Source organism: Gracilinanus agilis, chromosome 2 (assembly GCF_016433145.1).
Source record: "Gracilinanus agilis isolate LMUSP501 chromosome 2, AgileGrace, whole genome shotgun sequence".
Classification (NCBI taxonomy): Eukaryota; Metazoa; Chordata; class Mammalia; order Didelphimorphia; family Didelphidae; genus Gracilinanus; species Gracilinanus agilis.
Window position 1 is genome coordinate 370,003,723 of NC_058131.1, and position 15,471 is coordinate 370,019,193.

At 40.1% G+C, this 15,471-nt stretch overlaps 1 protein-coding gene across 1 annotated transcript in view; it reads right to left on the minus strand.

The window, feature by feature from the left end:
• WWC1 (WW and C2 domain containing 1) overlaps positions 1 to 15,471 on the minus strand; it is a 158,771-nt gene that overhangs the window by 39,319 nt on the left and 103,981 nt on the right. Inside the window, exons 6-9 of the mRNA XM_044664459.1 lie at positions 12,777 to 12,906; positions 9,992 to 10,138; positions 8,210 to 8,283; positions 4,736 to 4,978 (exon numbers count right to left, since the gene is read on the minus strand). Of these exons, the coding sequence (XP_044520394.1) occupies positions 4,736 to 4,978; positions 8,210 to 8,283; positions 9,992 to 10,138; positions 12,777 to 12,906 (594 nt within the window). The remainder of the gene's footprint in view (positions 1 to 4,735; positions 4,979 to 8,209; positions 8,284 to 9,991; positions 10,139 to 12,776; positions 12,907 to 15,471) is intronic.

A 15,471-nucleotide genomic window follows, 5' to 3' on the forward strand; every position in this document is an offset into this window, starting at 1 on the left:
TACAGCAAGACATTCTAATCCAGAGCAATTAAAACAAAGGACAACTAGAGCCAGTTAGCAGGACCAGTGGCAGGTTTCTCCCTAGCAAATGGGGATCTCCAAAGACTGTTCTGTTCAGTGACCTCTCTGTTCATTTTCTGCTAAAGGAGGCCTGTTGGGCTCAGGGAAAATGCATGCCTGGGGCTTTAGTGAACTAACAGCATTTGAAGAAGATGGAAGCCTTTATGAATGAAATTCTTCATATCAATGGAACAGAAGACATTGAGAGATCCCTCAGTGATCCACTAGAGAAATTCTTAGAAAGGGGGTGACTGCTGAGGTCAATGAGGAACTATGTTCTCACAATTTACTTTGAGACACTCCTGATCATCCTTTTTTCCAGGAGAGATAAGTCAGAGTTAATTGCACCAGATTCCAAATGAGAAACAGTCCAAATTGGAGGCCACAGTTGGCTGCTTACGGAATTAGCATTTATAGTCAATCAAGCTTTTAGAGAATCCCTAGAATTTATATTCATGAGGCATACCCCTTTGTACCCAAAAAAATATGTGGGTGTGACTATCTCCCCTTAGAGGCTCTTATCTAAGCCATATGGTTTTTCTTTTCAATGTCTCATGCATCATAGGGGGCCAAAAACACACAAAATCCCCAAACATCCATCTGTTTGGGGCACTAAAGACAAGGGAAGAAGCAATGTCAGTGGGATAACATGAGCCAGAACAACTCACTGCTATCCTGAAGTTTAGCAATTCTTATGAGACTTTTGGCAACAAAGATGGAGGCATGATCTTTCATTGCGCTGGCTGGAGAGTCCTGACCTGTGAAGTAGAAACTGGGTCGTCTACCAATCTGGCAGACATATGGCTTGGGATCTTGGTCCCCCATCCTTGTGTCTCGGTTTGTTTCTGTGACTTTCTGATATTTCAATTAATCTCTGACTCAATTTCCTCATATATAAAATGGGGATAATGATAGCACCTACCTCCTAAAGCTGCTTTGAGGACACAATGAGGTAATAATATTTGTAAAGCATTTTGCAAACCTTTAAGTGTTATATAAATGCTAGCTGTTAGAATCCTCAAGGGTCATTTTGGTTCCATATCCTTCCCTGAATGGGATGACAGCCATTAGACGATTGGAAAGAGGGAAGGGAGCAGAAAAGGGAGGGCAGGGAGAAGAAGAGGGAGAAAGAAGAAAGGGAAAGAAGGAAAGAGGAAATGATGGAGAGGGTGGAGAGTAATTATACTGTTTCATCCAGGAGGATGCTTGCTTTTGTTAGCAACTATATATGCTGCCTAGAGAGCATCTGCCTCCGGGGAACTGTCTTGAGGTTTCTCACAGCAGCATCCGGCTCCCTGCCCACAAGCTGTCTGGCTTCTCTGTTGTTAATTCCCTCCTAAGCATTCAAGTCTCCCCAAAGCACTAAATTGCATTCTCAGCAGCTGCTTTAGTAGGGCAGCTCTTACTTCTCTGGCCCAAGGCACACTGAACCAGATGGGATGGGGAAATGGAGAAGAGAGGTCAGCAGGAGACTTTGAGACCAGAACCCCTATCATCTAGACATTATAAGCAGAGGGGAACCAAAGAAACTGCCCAAATACATGTCTCTTAGAAGCATAGTTTTCCCAGTTAGAGGAGACTTCCTATTATTGCTTACAAATAGTTAAAGTATCATGGCATCACAGAATTCCAATAGTCATCTATCTGGTCTAACCTTTGCAAGAAATGAATTCCCTCCCTAACACACCTGACAAATGGTCATTGAGCCTCTGCTTGAAGACCTCAGGATGGGGAACTCACCACCAGTTGAGGCAGCTCACTTTACTTTTGCACATTTCTAATTAAGAAACTTTTCCTGATGTCAAACCTCAATTTGCCTCTTCACTCCTGGTTCGATCCTCTGGGACCAAACAGAATAGGTCTAATCCCCAACTCTACGTAACAGTCCATATATTTGAATTTATCTATCATGTGTCCTGTTGTGTCTTCTCTTTTCCAAGCTTACCATATCTGTTTCCTTCAAGTGATCATGGACTCAAGGCCCTTCATTTACCCTGATTATCCTCCTCTGGAAACTCTTTTTCTGGACAAAGTCTTTCTCAATCACTAGCACTGAGAACTCAATACAATGTTCCAGATGAGGCCTGATGAGGGACTTGTATGGTGGGACTATCAAGCTACCTATTCCCAGAAGTTATGTCTCTTTTTAATGCTACCAGAGATGTCATTAGTGGTTGTTTGCTACCAGATCACACTGCTGATTGCTAATGAGCTCACAGTCCACTCAAATTAAAAATCTTTTTCAGAAACAACTACCTCCTAACCATACCTATTCTATCTTATACTTGTGACATTAATTTTTTGTGCTATTGCCTTTATTTTACAGTAGAATCTCTTGAAGCCCAGGGGGATGAAATATTTTGTCCAAAGTAACAGGACTATAGGCAAAGGTGTGCTTCTTGGTAATTAACAACCAGATCTCTGGGAGGAAAAAATATACTTGGGACATATTTTAAAGTCTCATTTGCATTACTAATATCTTCTCTATGCCTGGGTGATCAACAAAATAATAAATCAAACTCTGATTTGTGGTGTTGCAGATTTCTCAGATGTAAATATTCACACTGAAAATTTAACAATTGATTATAAGTTGGTTTGGGCTGGCTACAGCACATCTTTAACCATAGTTCTGGAGCTGAAAAGGACATCAAAGACCATCTAAATCAACTCCCTTATTTTAGAAATGAGCAGACTGAGGCCCAAAGAAGCTAAATGTTCAAAGTCACGCAGCTCCTGTGTGGTAGGTAGATAAGAATCTTGGTTTCCTGTCTCTTACTGTGATAATCCTTCCATTTTGTCATATTGTTTCAGATCTGTCTATAAAATGATCAAGATACATTTCAGCAGGATAGCTTCTTATGAGCCCTCGAGGCTATGCAGGCCAGGAATAGGGAAGAGGTCCATCCTCCATGAAGTCACTTGGCTTTCTCCCAAAAGCAGTTGCAGGGTTTGGTTGCAAGTGTGGAACTGAGGACCCTGGGAAAGGGGCCAACGGGAAGCCAGGGTTTTTCCTAAGTCCAAGACAAAGAGCTCAAAATGAGGCATAAGGAATCTTTAACACTAAATGAGATTCCCAGTAGATTCTTTAAAGTATCTGCAACTCTTAATTAGTCAGGCTCTTTGCTTCTTTTCCTTCTTTTTTTTATCTTTAGATCATTTTTCACTTCAGCTCCCCCCTCCATTTAGCAACAGACTGAGGAAATCCAACCCTCCATAACCAACTTGACTTCCTGTGAAGAGTTCTGATAAAAAGACTTAGTTGGATAGGCCGAAATCAATGATTCAGAGGAATTTTGGATTAATAGAATGAGAACTCAAAGTAGTTAAGGTCTACGAAAGGCAGCATACTATGATGCAAGGAGCTCTGGACTTGGTTAGATGGTCTGGATTGAAGACTGGGTGAACCTGGAAATGTTACTTAGCCTCCAGTTGTTGCATATTTAAAATAAAGATAAAAATATTCCCAATACCTACTTTGTAGACCTTTTGTGGTTTTCAGAAGATACCAAATGGGAAAATGTTTTATAACTATAAAGTGCTATCTCCCTAACTCACGGAATTGTTGTGAAAGAAGCACTGTGTACATCTCAAAATGTTATATAAACATCTCTATCTTACTGTCTATATAATCAGGCAATGTCTATACATGTCTGTGTTGTTCCATCATCTTTCAATCTTATCGTACTCTTCAATCCCCATTTGGGGGTTTCTTGGCAAAGACACCGAAGTAGCTTGCCATTCCTTTTCTAGCTCATTTTACAGATGAAGAAACTGAGACAAACAGGTTTAAATGACTAGCCCAGGATTACACAGCTAGTAAGAATCTGAGGCCAGATTTGAATTCAGGAAGATAAGTCCTGACTTCAGGACTGGCACTCTATCCATTGTGCCACTTAGCTGCTCCAATACATGTCTAGATTGTTCCCTATATATAGTATTTATCATTGTGCCAAGCAAAACATATCACATACTATTGTAAGCTTCAGATTATATTCACTCATTTATCCATTCAAAGAAGTACTTCATAAAAGCCTCCTGTGTGCAGAACTGTGCTAGGTGCCACAGAAAACCCAGAAAAATATAAAAAAGAATCTCAGCACTCAAGGAAATTAAACTCTAGTTGGAGAGACCCAATATATAAATCAAGAAGAAACAAAGAGTAAAGCATACCAAATACAACAAGTTTCCCCACATTACAATAGAGAGGCATTCTTGAAACATCTTGTGGAAGGGACAACTAGGTGGTATGGTGGATAGAGCTAGGCCCAGAGATGGGATGTTCTGGGTTTTCAAATTTGCCCTCAGATTTCCTATCTATATGACCCTGGGCAAGTCATTTAACCCCAGTTGCCTGGTCCTCATCACACTTCTGCCTTAGAACTGATACTTATTGATTTTGAGACATAAAGTAAGCATTTAAAAAAAAAAAAAAAAGAAACATCATGAAGAAAGTGAATTTTTGTCAACTGAATCCTATAATGGTTTAGAGTTGCTGGCTAGCACAAATTTTTTGAAAGTAACAAACCAGCTCATAAATTCAGATTTCAACATAATGGGTTTTCTTAAAGTGAGGGTGAATCTACTGGCAAAAGAAATAGGGTTGGAACATAGATCATGGAAAAAAGGACTCTAGTTTCTTCCTTGTACATCCTTCTGGCCCCAGCTCTAGGACTACCTCTCAGTTAGAGCTTTGCTCTGAGTATCTCTGGCTGCCTGAAGGTCTTCCTCCAGCCGCTTTCTTGCCATCTCCAGCTGCTCCACCTCACTCTGGGTCCACTTCCGAGGGCTAATGAACCGCATCTCCTTCAGCAGCTCTTCCTTCTCGTTGATGAGGATCAATCGATCTCTCTCAGAATCTAGCACTCCAGGCCAGGCCTCACTGTCCAGCTTGGCCAGCTGGATTTTCAGGTTGGCAATCCTAAGGAGAATCAAAGAATGTTAGAGTTGGAAGGCACTTTAAGAATCATCTGGTCCAGTGGTTTCCATATAATGTTTCACCAAAAAAATTTTTGATGGCAGTAAATGTAAAGAATACTAAGAAGTGTATATTAAATTATCCTGGGGAGGGGGGTGGTACAACATTTTGTTGTTGTTGAAAGAGGTTTGTGGAACCAAAAATACTGGGAAACACTGATATAGTCCAACTCCCTCATTATAAATGAGAGAAAACTCAGGCCCAGAGAGGAGATTTGCCTAAAGTTAAAGAATTAGTTAATCACAGGTCTAGGATTAGAATTCAAGGTCTCTGACTTCTATATAAATGTCTTTCTCTTATAACACCTCTCTGATACAGAAAGAGAAAATAAATTTAATGCCAGAGAAAGTTTGGGATCACAATATAAACCTGACACCGAACAGGAAGCTACCACTTCTCCAGGGCAACTTCTGATGGGTATTCAGGCAACTATTCTGTCTAACTTCTTATCATTGTCTGCTGTGCCTGCTTCTCATGTCATAAAATTGATGAAGTGCTTCATAAATCTGAAGATGTTATGTAAACAAGCTATTACTTTTATTATAAAAGTTTCTAGGTTCACTGAGAATAAATCCACACATGACTAGAGCAGTAATTATGAGTACTATGGAACAAGGTATTGTACTAGGTGCCACAGAGAACATAGACAATACAGAAGATAACTTTAGCCCTCAAGAAGTTTATGTTCTGTTTGGACAGGACCAGTATATAAACAAGGAAGAATCAAAGAACAAAGTAAACACACAAAAATGCAGTCCATTCTAAATACCACAGGGTTCTCCATTTTATACTAGAGAAAGACACTCTTGAAACATCTTGCAGAAGGTGAATTTTTGTAAATATTTTCACAAGCTTATCTACTGCTTGCTGAAATCGATCAGAAACTAAGAGAAAAGAGCTCTAAAAATGGAAAGATATGATGTAATTTCTCACTAAACTGATTCACATGCAACACTTCAGGTATCATTTTACAATAAAGCAAGGCAAGCCAGAAATATGTTCATTCCCAACACAGAGATTTCCTTAGATTCTTCTTCCCTATAGGGATAACTTCAATGCACATTACACCATCACTAAAAACAAAAACCATGATTCCCTTCTTTGGTCCCCTTCCTCTCTAACCCTCTCTCAGCCACTGAAATGCTAACATGGATCATACCCCTCTGCACTTTTGAAGGGAGTTTCATGTTTTACTCTAATAAGAAGAATCCATTTCCTGGCTGCCAGTATTCTGGTGATGGACCTAAAACTGAGTGAGGCTAGTTCTTGAACACTTAACTACGGGGCATAGTTTTAAGTCTTCCAAGCACTTTTATGTATTATCTCCTTTTATCCTTATTCTTTCTCTTGTGTTGGGTAGGGCAGGCCCAGTTATACCCATTGAATAGATGATAAAATGGAAGTTCACAGAAGTTACATGACTTGCCTTAGGTGACAGAGTAAATTAATGGCAGACCTGAGGCTAGAATTCATGTCTCCTGTCTCCCAGGCTTGGGCTCTTCTTAATAAATTACGTGGCCAAATGCCTTCATGCAAATCTTGATTTATTCTAATGATTCTGGTGTGAAGTTCTACATGACTTGCTTTCAAAGTTTCCTACTGAGAAAAACACACATTTCCCCCCCAGGCTCATTTATTCTTGTTCATGTTCTTTCATGAGTTCACCATAGCAGGGATGCTTACTGTTAATTAATGTAAATTCCACAATTGTTAGGAATTCATCCTGGTTATTTTTAGGGAAGCTGGTTTGTGTTCTGGCAGCCTGATGAAGCTCAGCTTTGTAGCCCAATGAAGAAAAAGTGTCATAGGAAGGAAAGAAAGGGGAGGCATGATCCACTGAGTTCCTCTGTGTCCTCTTAAAGACATGCATTTCCTAAGAGGATTGTGGGTGTTGGTAGTGACTTGCTCCCTCCTGGTATCATTTATATGGATTTGATTTCAGAATAGAGCTCTCTAAGTGTCCCTAAGGCATCAAGACAAGCCATTCTAAATACTTCTTTGGTTCCCCCCTCTCCCCCTTTCCTATGTAGACTTTCTTGCCTTTTTCAATTAAAATAGTATCAGAGTAAATGGAGAGGGCAAAACAATCAGCAGCCCTGATTTAGGGAGTGATATTGTGAGACTGACCCAGTGTACCCAAGCAATGAGTTTAGTCCTTCAGCCTCTATCCCCAGAACTAACCATAGAGATGGAATCCCAGAAGCATATAGACATTTCTCATGAAAGAGGGATGGCCACTGGGCTAGCCAGTCAGCAAATAAACATTTATTGGGTACCTACTATGTGCCAGGCTCTGTGATAAGGTCTAGGGATGAAAAGAAAGGCAAAAGATAATCCTTGTCCTGGAGGAGCTCCCAATCTAATGGGGAAGATGACAAAGAAATGTATACAAGCAAGCTATGTAAGGGATGAATAGGAAATAATCAAGGGAGAGGTACTAGAATTAAGAGGGACTGGGAAAGGTTTCCTATAGCTGATGAGATTTTTAGCTGGGATTTGAAGGAAGCCAGGGAAGCCAGGAGGCAGAGATGATCTGGACTGCATTCATTCAGAAGTCACTGCTTTAAACAAGCTCCCCAGGACAAAAGGAAGTCTGAATTCTGAGAATACATTTTATTTGAGTTGTTTGAAGCAGGGAATTAGGGATTGAGGACAGAAATGAGCAGGCACAGGATGCTTAATCTCAGGAAGATGAAGTGGCTGCTTCCTGGAAGAACGGCATGCCAGCCCATTCCAATGTAAGCATTTAAGGTTTTGTTACGATATTATAAACCCCCACTTTCATGAGGAATAAAACCAAACCAAAACTACACCCACCCAGCAACCTTATCTAATTGAAACTGATTCCAGATGTGAATATAGCCTATAATGGTGAAGACCTCTTGGTTGTCCAAGCCATGCATGTCTAGGTTGCATGTTGAGCCTAGTTGTTAGGTTGCACTAAATTTATGAAATTCCTTTGGTCATTGAAGCTGTGTCTTTTAAAAGCACACTTTGCTATGGTTTTTGTACCAGACATTGGGGCTGAGATTTTCCATAAGCCCATTCCTAGCCCTAAAATCCTGGCTGTTACCTGTTAATGGATCTCTCTTCAAACATATCTCTTTACACTGTAAGCTGAACAGCCATTACCATAGGCATTATAATATTAGACACCCCCAAGCCACCAATTACCTTCTCTTAGCTTCTTCATATCGAAGGCGTAATCTGACCTTCTCAGCCAACTGATTGTTGCCACTTGTACTGAACTGGGAGGAAAGTATAAAGTCAATACGTTATATGGTTATTGTTGTCTGTGCAGATTTCAGCTTGGAGATCCCATGTGAGGCTGGATAGTCTGACTGGGGAACAGCTAATGACTCCCTTAAATTCATAGCCTGACCTCAGGGATCCCACGAAAGATTCCAAAGTACAATTGCCTGCCCCACATCGTGGGGTTTAGCCACAAAATCAGACAGACACATACAAGTATAGAAGAGACACACAATTTCCCCTCCCTGCCCACTGCCTGGAAAATCAGCTCTGGACATCAAATGTTCCCCCAAATCCTAGCTGCAGAAGCGTGGGGGAGAGTTGGTGAAAAGGAAGCAGGGACAGCCAAGAAACACGAAAGCCATTCTGGGGAGAAGAATCAAAAGAAAACTTTATAGGGCTGGAGTCAGTAGTGAAACACTAGGGGAGCAGGGATAGGAAGGAGAATGGGAAATTGGAAGGAGGCAAGAGGCATCTTCAGCTACACCTCCAGTACACAGCTCATGGCCAGACTCAGGGAAATGGGGGTGGTGGCAGGAGAGGCAGCCCCATTCGCGGTGCTAATTGTAAAGTGTGGCAAGAAGCTACACAGCTCACCAGGTCACGTACGGACATGACTTCTCTTCACAAGTGTGAACACAGCTACAGAAATCAGATAGGAATATAGTTTAACCACAGAGACTGCGGGGAGAAGAGGGTGAAGACTGGCTAAAGTCAGGCTTCTCAGGCTAACCAACAAAAAAAGTCTTCTGAGAGTTTCTGATCTCCAGGAGTCAATTAAGGCTATTCTTTTTTAGAAAAGAACAAGGATTTCAGAATCACAACATTTTAGAGCTATAAGAGACCATTTGAATTCGTCTTTGTCAAACTCAACAGATCACTGCTCTCCCTATTCATCACTGGAACCAGTGATTAGCTTTCAGATCATTAGAACAGCACCCCTATGAACTTTGAATTGCATTATTTTGATACTAATAGGAGCAGTGAACACACATTGAATCGTGAGATTTAGGGCAGGGAGGGATCTTAAGAGACCCTTGAGTTCTATTCCTCACCTAACAGATATGAAAAGTAAGATTCAGAGAAGCTAATGAATTTCTCAAGGTCACACAGTTAGCAGGGTTGGTCAGGCTCTGACCCCAAATGCAGTATCCTTTCTACCTCACCATGTTGCATTTTCCATCAGGTGAAAAAAGAAAGCAGAACTCAGTTTCAATACAATTCCAACGAATTGTACTAACTATGACGGACAAAAATGAGCATCCACCAAATAAAGAACCTTCATCAACACTATCCCTGAAGTGTCGAAAGAGGTAAAGCAGTAGAACTAGGCAATATTCCAATACCCAAGGCAAATGATAAGGGTTTTTATTTTATTTTTTAAATCACCAACTCGAGTGCCAGGACCAGAAGCTCTTAGAGAGAAGTGTACCTAGCCTTGCACTTAATGGACTAACCATTTAAACAGCCGCTCACCCAATGCAAACAATCACTCAGGCCCAAGAGAACACGAGAATGCCAACTCACTTATGCCCCTTCCCCCTAGCAAAATCTCTTCAAAAGGCTATCACCATCAGGGTGGGGGAGCTTCTTATCAAACATGGTATAAGGGAATTAGGATAATATTCCACAACCTAAGCTTCTTACTCTGAGTTTCTGGCCCCAGAAGATGGAAGAAAACACAATTTTTTATTTCCTACTCACATTTCCAGAGACTTCAGTCTGTGAGCTCACATCCATATACTGCTTGGGCAGGGAGTAGCTGGAGCTTTCTAAGGATGTGTTGCTGGCCCACAGATCCGAGTGGGACCCTCTGTCAGTGAGGAAGCCATCCTTCAGCATAGCCAGGCTCTAATCAGATAAAAATTAGCATTAGTAACTGTTCCTTTTCCTTTCCAGGAAAAAATAAAGATGGTCAACTAACTGGTCTTCTTGCTATTTCTCAAACACGACATTCTATCTCCTAGCTCCATAACACTATATACACTGTCATGTCCCCCATGGCTGGAATATATTCCCTTTTCACCTCCAACTCATAGAACTCCTAGCCACCTTCAGAGGTCATCTCAAATGGAAACTCCTATAAGAAGCCTTTCTTTCCTAATTTCCCCAGACACTAGTACATCCCCTTACACTTGACATTATATAATATAGATATAGTATGCATAAAGTACATTATAATTTATAAATTGATAAGTATATAAAACATGGATATGTAATATATAATTTACCTTGTATTATATATAATCACAATTTATAATTATATATAGAATTGATATATATAATATATCTACAATATTCATATATAACTAGTACATCCCCTTATACTTGAATTATGCATTATACAATATAGATATATTATGATATTTCTAGCTATATTATGCACGAAGGGCATATTATATGTAAATTGATATATAATATGAATATGTAATACATAACTACCACATATATAATTATATTTAGTTTATAATTATATCTAGAATTGATATATGTAATATGAATATATAATATATATCCATAATATACATATTACTAATACATCCCCTTACACTTTAATTATACATGATATAACATAATGTAGATATAACATACCTACATATATTATGCACAAAGTATATAATATAAAGATTATTATATATAGAGTTGACATATATAATATGGATAGATAATATATATTTACAATATACATATCTACATATTACCTTGTATTATATAACACATACATATATTGGCATTCATATATTTTCATGTACTTATGGATGTACGTATTGCCTACCCCAAAAGACTGTAAGCTTTTTGAGGGTATGGACGATTTCATTTCTGTTTTTATATCCTTAGGGATTAGCACATAGAGAGCCCTTAAAACATATTTGATCAGCAAGAAATGATAAAAGAGATAGATTCATTGAAATCTAGGAAGACCTATTATGAACCATTGCAGAATGAAAGGAATAGAATCAGGAAAATAATTTATACAACTATAATAGTGTCAAGTAAGACAGCTTTGAAGGACTTTAGAACTCTGATCAAACATGATGACCAATCATGACCAATCACGGCTGCTCATAAAGGATGTTTTTGGCAGAGAGGTGACAGATTTCCAAGGGTGAATAATGAGACATACATTTTCAGCCATAAGCAATGCATGAATTTCTTTTGCTTGACCATATTTATTTGTCACAAGGCAGGACTTTTATTCTGGCAATTGTGGGTTGGGATATACGAGAATTTCAGAGAATAGAGAGTGGTGATAAAGATACAAAAAGAGAAGAAATTGAAAAAAAGAATACCAAAAAAATTTTTTTAATTACCAAGAAGAGAGCAGAAGAAATTTGGATTGGAACATATAGGCATATAGGATAATGTTTCTCATCATATTAAGTTTAACATACACTTTTTTTTTAAACCCTTACCTTCCATCTTAGAATCAATACTGTGTATTGGTTACAAAGCAGAAGAGTGGAAAGAGCTAGGCAGTGAGGGTTAAGGGACTTGCCAAGGGACACACAACTAGGGACTGTCTGAAGCCACATTTGAACACAGGACTTTCCATCTCAAGGCCCTCAATCTACTGAGCCACCAAGCTGTCTCGAATATATACGTTTAAAAACTAAGCTGTACCTAACAGATTTAAAGTTTCAGATGTAACCCCCTTTTTCTGTTCTGTATATGGAAATGCCGTTTGTCAAGTTTGAAATTAAAAAAGAGAGATAGATAGATAGATAGATAGATAGAGAGAGAGAGAGAGAGAGAGAGAGAGAGAGAGAGAGAGATAGAGAGAGAGAGAGAAATGTTTGCTGAATTTAATTACAAGATTTTTTTTTTTAAAAACCCTTACCACTCTTCTGCCTTGGAGCCAATGGTTCCAAGGCAGAAGAGTGGTAAGGGCTAGGCAATGGGGGTTAAGTGATTTGCCCAGGATCACACAGCGAGGAAGTGTCTGAGGCCACATTTGAACCCAGGACTTCCCATCTCCAGGCCTGGCTTTCTAACTACTGAGCTACTGAGCTGCTCCCAAATTCCATAAGATTTTATTAAGTGCCTACTATGTTCTAGACACCATGTTAAGTGCTAGGGAACTAAAGACAAAGATTAAATAGTCTTTGTCTTCAAGAAACTTACATTCTATATGAGATTCTGATAAACATAGAGGTCTGTATTAATGTACACCATTATTACTGTTGCTTCTTATTCAAAAGCTTTTGAGTCTGTAAGTTTTTTGTCTGGATCTTAGTAAGTCTATCTGTCTTGCTTTAAGTTTTCCCTCCAAAGGATTATTTTGCACAGAAGCAAATGTATTTTTTCCTGATGACAGTGGATATGTTTACATTTTTAACTCTTCCTTCTGATCAGGTGAGACAATCTCAAATAGTTGGTTCTAATTACCAGTGTGGATCCATACATTTACTTCTGAAGAAAGCAGAGCAAAGCCCCTTGTCTGTGTTTCTTTCCCTATCCCTCCCTGTCTCCCCCCAACTATGTCCAATACCTTAATGAGGTCCTGTTTTTCTTTCTCCCCACAGGTGATGGCCTTCTTGATGGCTTTCATTTCTCTCAAAACAGCCTGTGCTTCATCCAGTTTATAGCCACCCTGAGCATCCGACATTTTCATGTCAATTCTAGGAGACAGTTAAAACAAAGCAACAAAGATGTAATTGGGAATTATGGGGGCTCTGAGCAAGCCTACATGGAGGTAAGCTAGGTAGCCACCTTCACGGTGGATTTTGAAGACTGCCAAAGTGATCCATAACTCTCTAAAGTAACTCCTCTACTTGTCTGCCTGTGGTGACGCTTTTGGGTTTAGACCAGTATATCAAAGTTTTTCCAATACTGGGCTACAAAATTAGAAAGCTGTATGTGTGCGAGCTGCTTGAATTTAGTTATACAATTAACTGTATTCAGCTTCAATTACAATTACTAATTGATTCAAGCCTTCTACCTGGCAGCAGTCAGTAATACAGCTTGTATAGATAGAGGCAGGTAGGTGGGAAGGTCCCATTGGTCCAACAGTTCAGGTGCTAGCTAAGTAACTGGATCATTTTTTTTTTTTTTTTTTTTTTTGTGGAGGGTACAATGCCTAAAAATCCCAGATAGGCTACAAAGCTCAGCTTACATGTTAAATATCCTAGGGTCAGCACTGAAATACATGTTGAAATAATAATAGCTAGCATTTATATAGGGCTTTAAGGTTTACAAAGTGCTTTAAAGATATTATCTCATTTTATCCTCACAACAGTGAGGTGCCATTATTATCTCTATTTTACAGATGGCGCTGTAGAGGAAGGACAGAAGGGCAGAGAGAACAGCTTTGGTCTACTACACAACTTTGCCAGAGGCTGGCCCTGAGGTCTTCACTCAATAATGTCAAAGGAAGCCACATATTCTGAGTGAACACCACAAGCCCATTATTTCAGGATGATGAAATGCTAACACACTCTTTTCTGATTCCATGTGGAGGCCAAGCTGTCCTTGTCTAAAAATAACCTGAGAAGGGAATCACTTGAAGGAACATGATTTTCAACATGGTTTCATCGTCTGTAAGCCTTTGAACAGAAGACCAAGAAAGAGGGAGTTCAGCCTAAACACAGCCCCCTTCGGTTATTTCAGGCTTCACAGGGAGAGCCCAGCCCCTGGAAAACAAAGCTTCCATTTATCAGTCCCCACTAAAAATAGAATGTCTATTCCCTCCAAGCACTTGGGCCCTGGCAGGCCTGCCAGAATGTCTCCTCTTGCTCTCCAGTTTAATCAGAAAAATTAGTCTAATCAGGGCCTTTCCCATCGGAATCCTGCCTAAGATGCTCAGCGGAAGCCAGGCTCCCCCAGGGTAAGTGCGCTTGCAGAAGGGGACACCCTTTCTGATTGGCGCCCAATGGTGGAGGGGGAGACACCAGCCGACAGAGCACGTTCAGGGGGCTGGAGGCTTTAGGGTGGGGACTATGCCCAGAAACCTTCTGCCAAGGCAGCTTGAATAGCTTTGAATCCCCAGTCGGGATGGGACAAAAGAAGCTTGTCCTCTGTGCTGCCTGCTCCTTAAGCAGCCTCTACCTGATTTCTCTCTGAGGCCTTAGCAACCCAGTCTGTGGAATTTGGCTCCAAAGAACAGACTCCGAAAGGGAACACTCTGGGAATGCAAGGGGAAAAAAAAAGAACAAAGGATCACCATTATAAGTGTCGGTGAATGAATCTTTTTTTTTTTTTTTAAGGAAAGTGGTGGTGTTTTTTTTTTTTTTTAAAGGATTTCCAAGTGGCACAGCTGTCCTTTCTCATGAACCTTCATAAGTCCATGGAACCACAAAGGGTCAAGGAGAAAAATGCACAAATAGGACAAGGCTCCTGGCAATAAACAGCTCCTTCTTTTCCTACCCTGACAGTTCTTACCTGGTTAGTAATAAGAAAAGAGAAAAATATGAGGGAAACATGCAAATTTTCCTCACCAAATGAATGAAGTCTCAACTATTGCTAGTCACAGGGAATGGGGAGAGTTTGACTCATGGAAGTTTCCCTCAAATTTGTTTTTAATCATTAATTTCCATTTCCTTCCAGATCGATCTTTCAATCTTGATAGATTTATAGAAGAAGCATTTTAAACTCTAACTATTGACAAAGAATAGAATGAATGGATTTGCATTTCCTCTTCCCTCTCTGCTTTGAAGAAAGCAGAAGCAGAGGAGCCTGGGCAACCCATACCGATACATACCCATACATACAACCCATACAGGGACTGCATACCGACCCCTCAACTAACTAAACCTCATTTGCTACTACTCTCTCCCACCTGAAATTATATGGAATTTCCTTTAGCTGAGTAACTGTTGTATCTACAGTCACATGCAAGGTCCTAGAAATCAGGAGCCACTTTTCTTTTTACCTCTATCTCCTAAGAGCCTAACACAGAGCCTCACACACAGCAGGTGCTTAATAACGGGCTAGTTACAATGGCTGTTGTGGCCAATCTTGCTTATTGTCTTAGGAAGCCCTGTGATGACAGTGCTATAGCAGGGAAGACTCCTGGTGCATCATTCATCATTCACATTCCTGCCTGGCTGTACATGAAGTCTAACTCCTGGCAGCTGTATGGGTTGCTGTTGGCCAGCGCTGCCACTCAAGACTTATCTCAGAGCCTGAAGGGGAGGAGAGAGAGAGAGAGAGAGAGAGAGAGAGAGAGAGAGAGAGAGAGAGAGAGA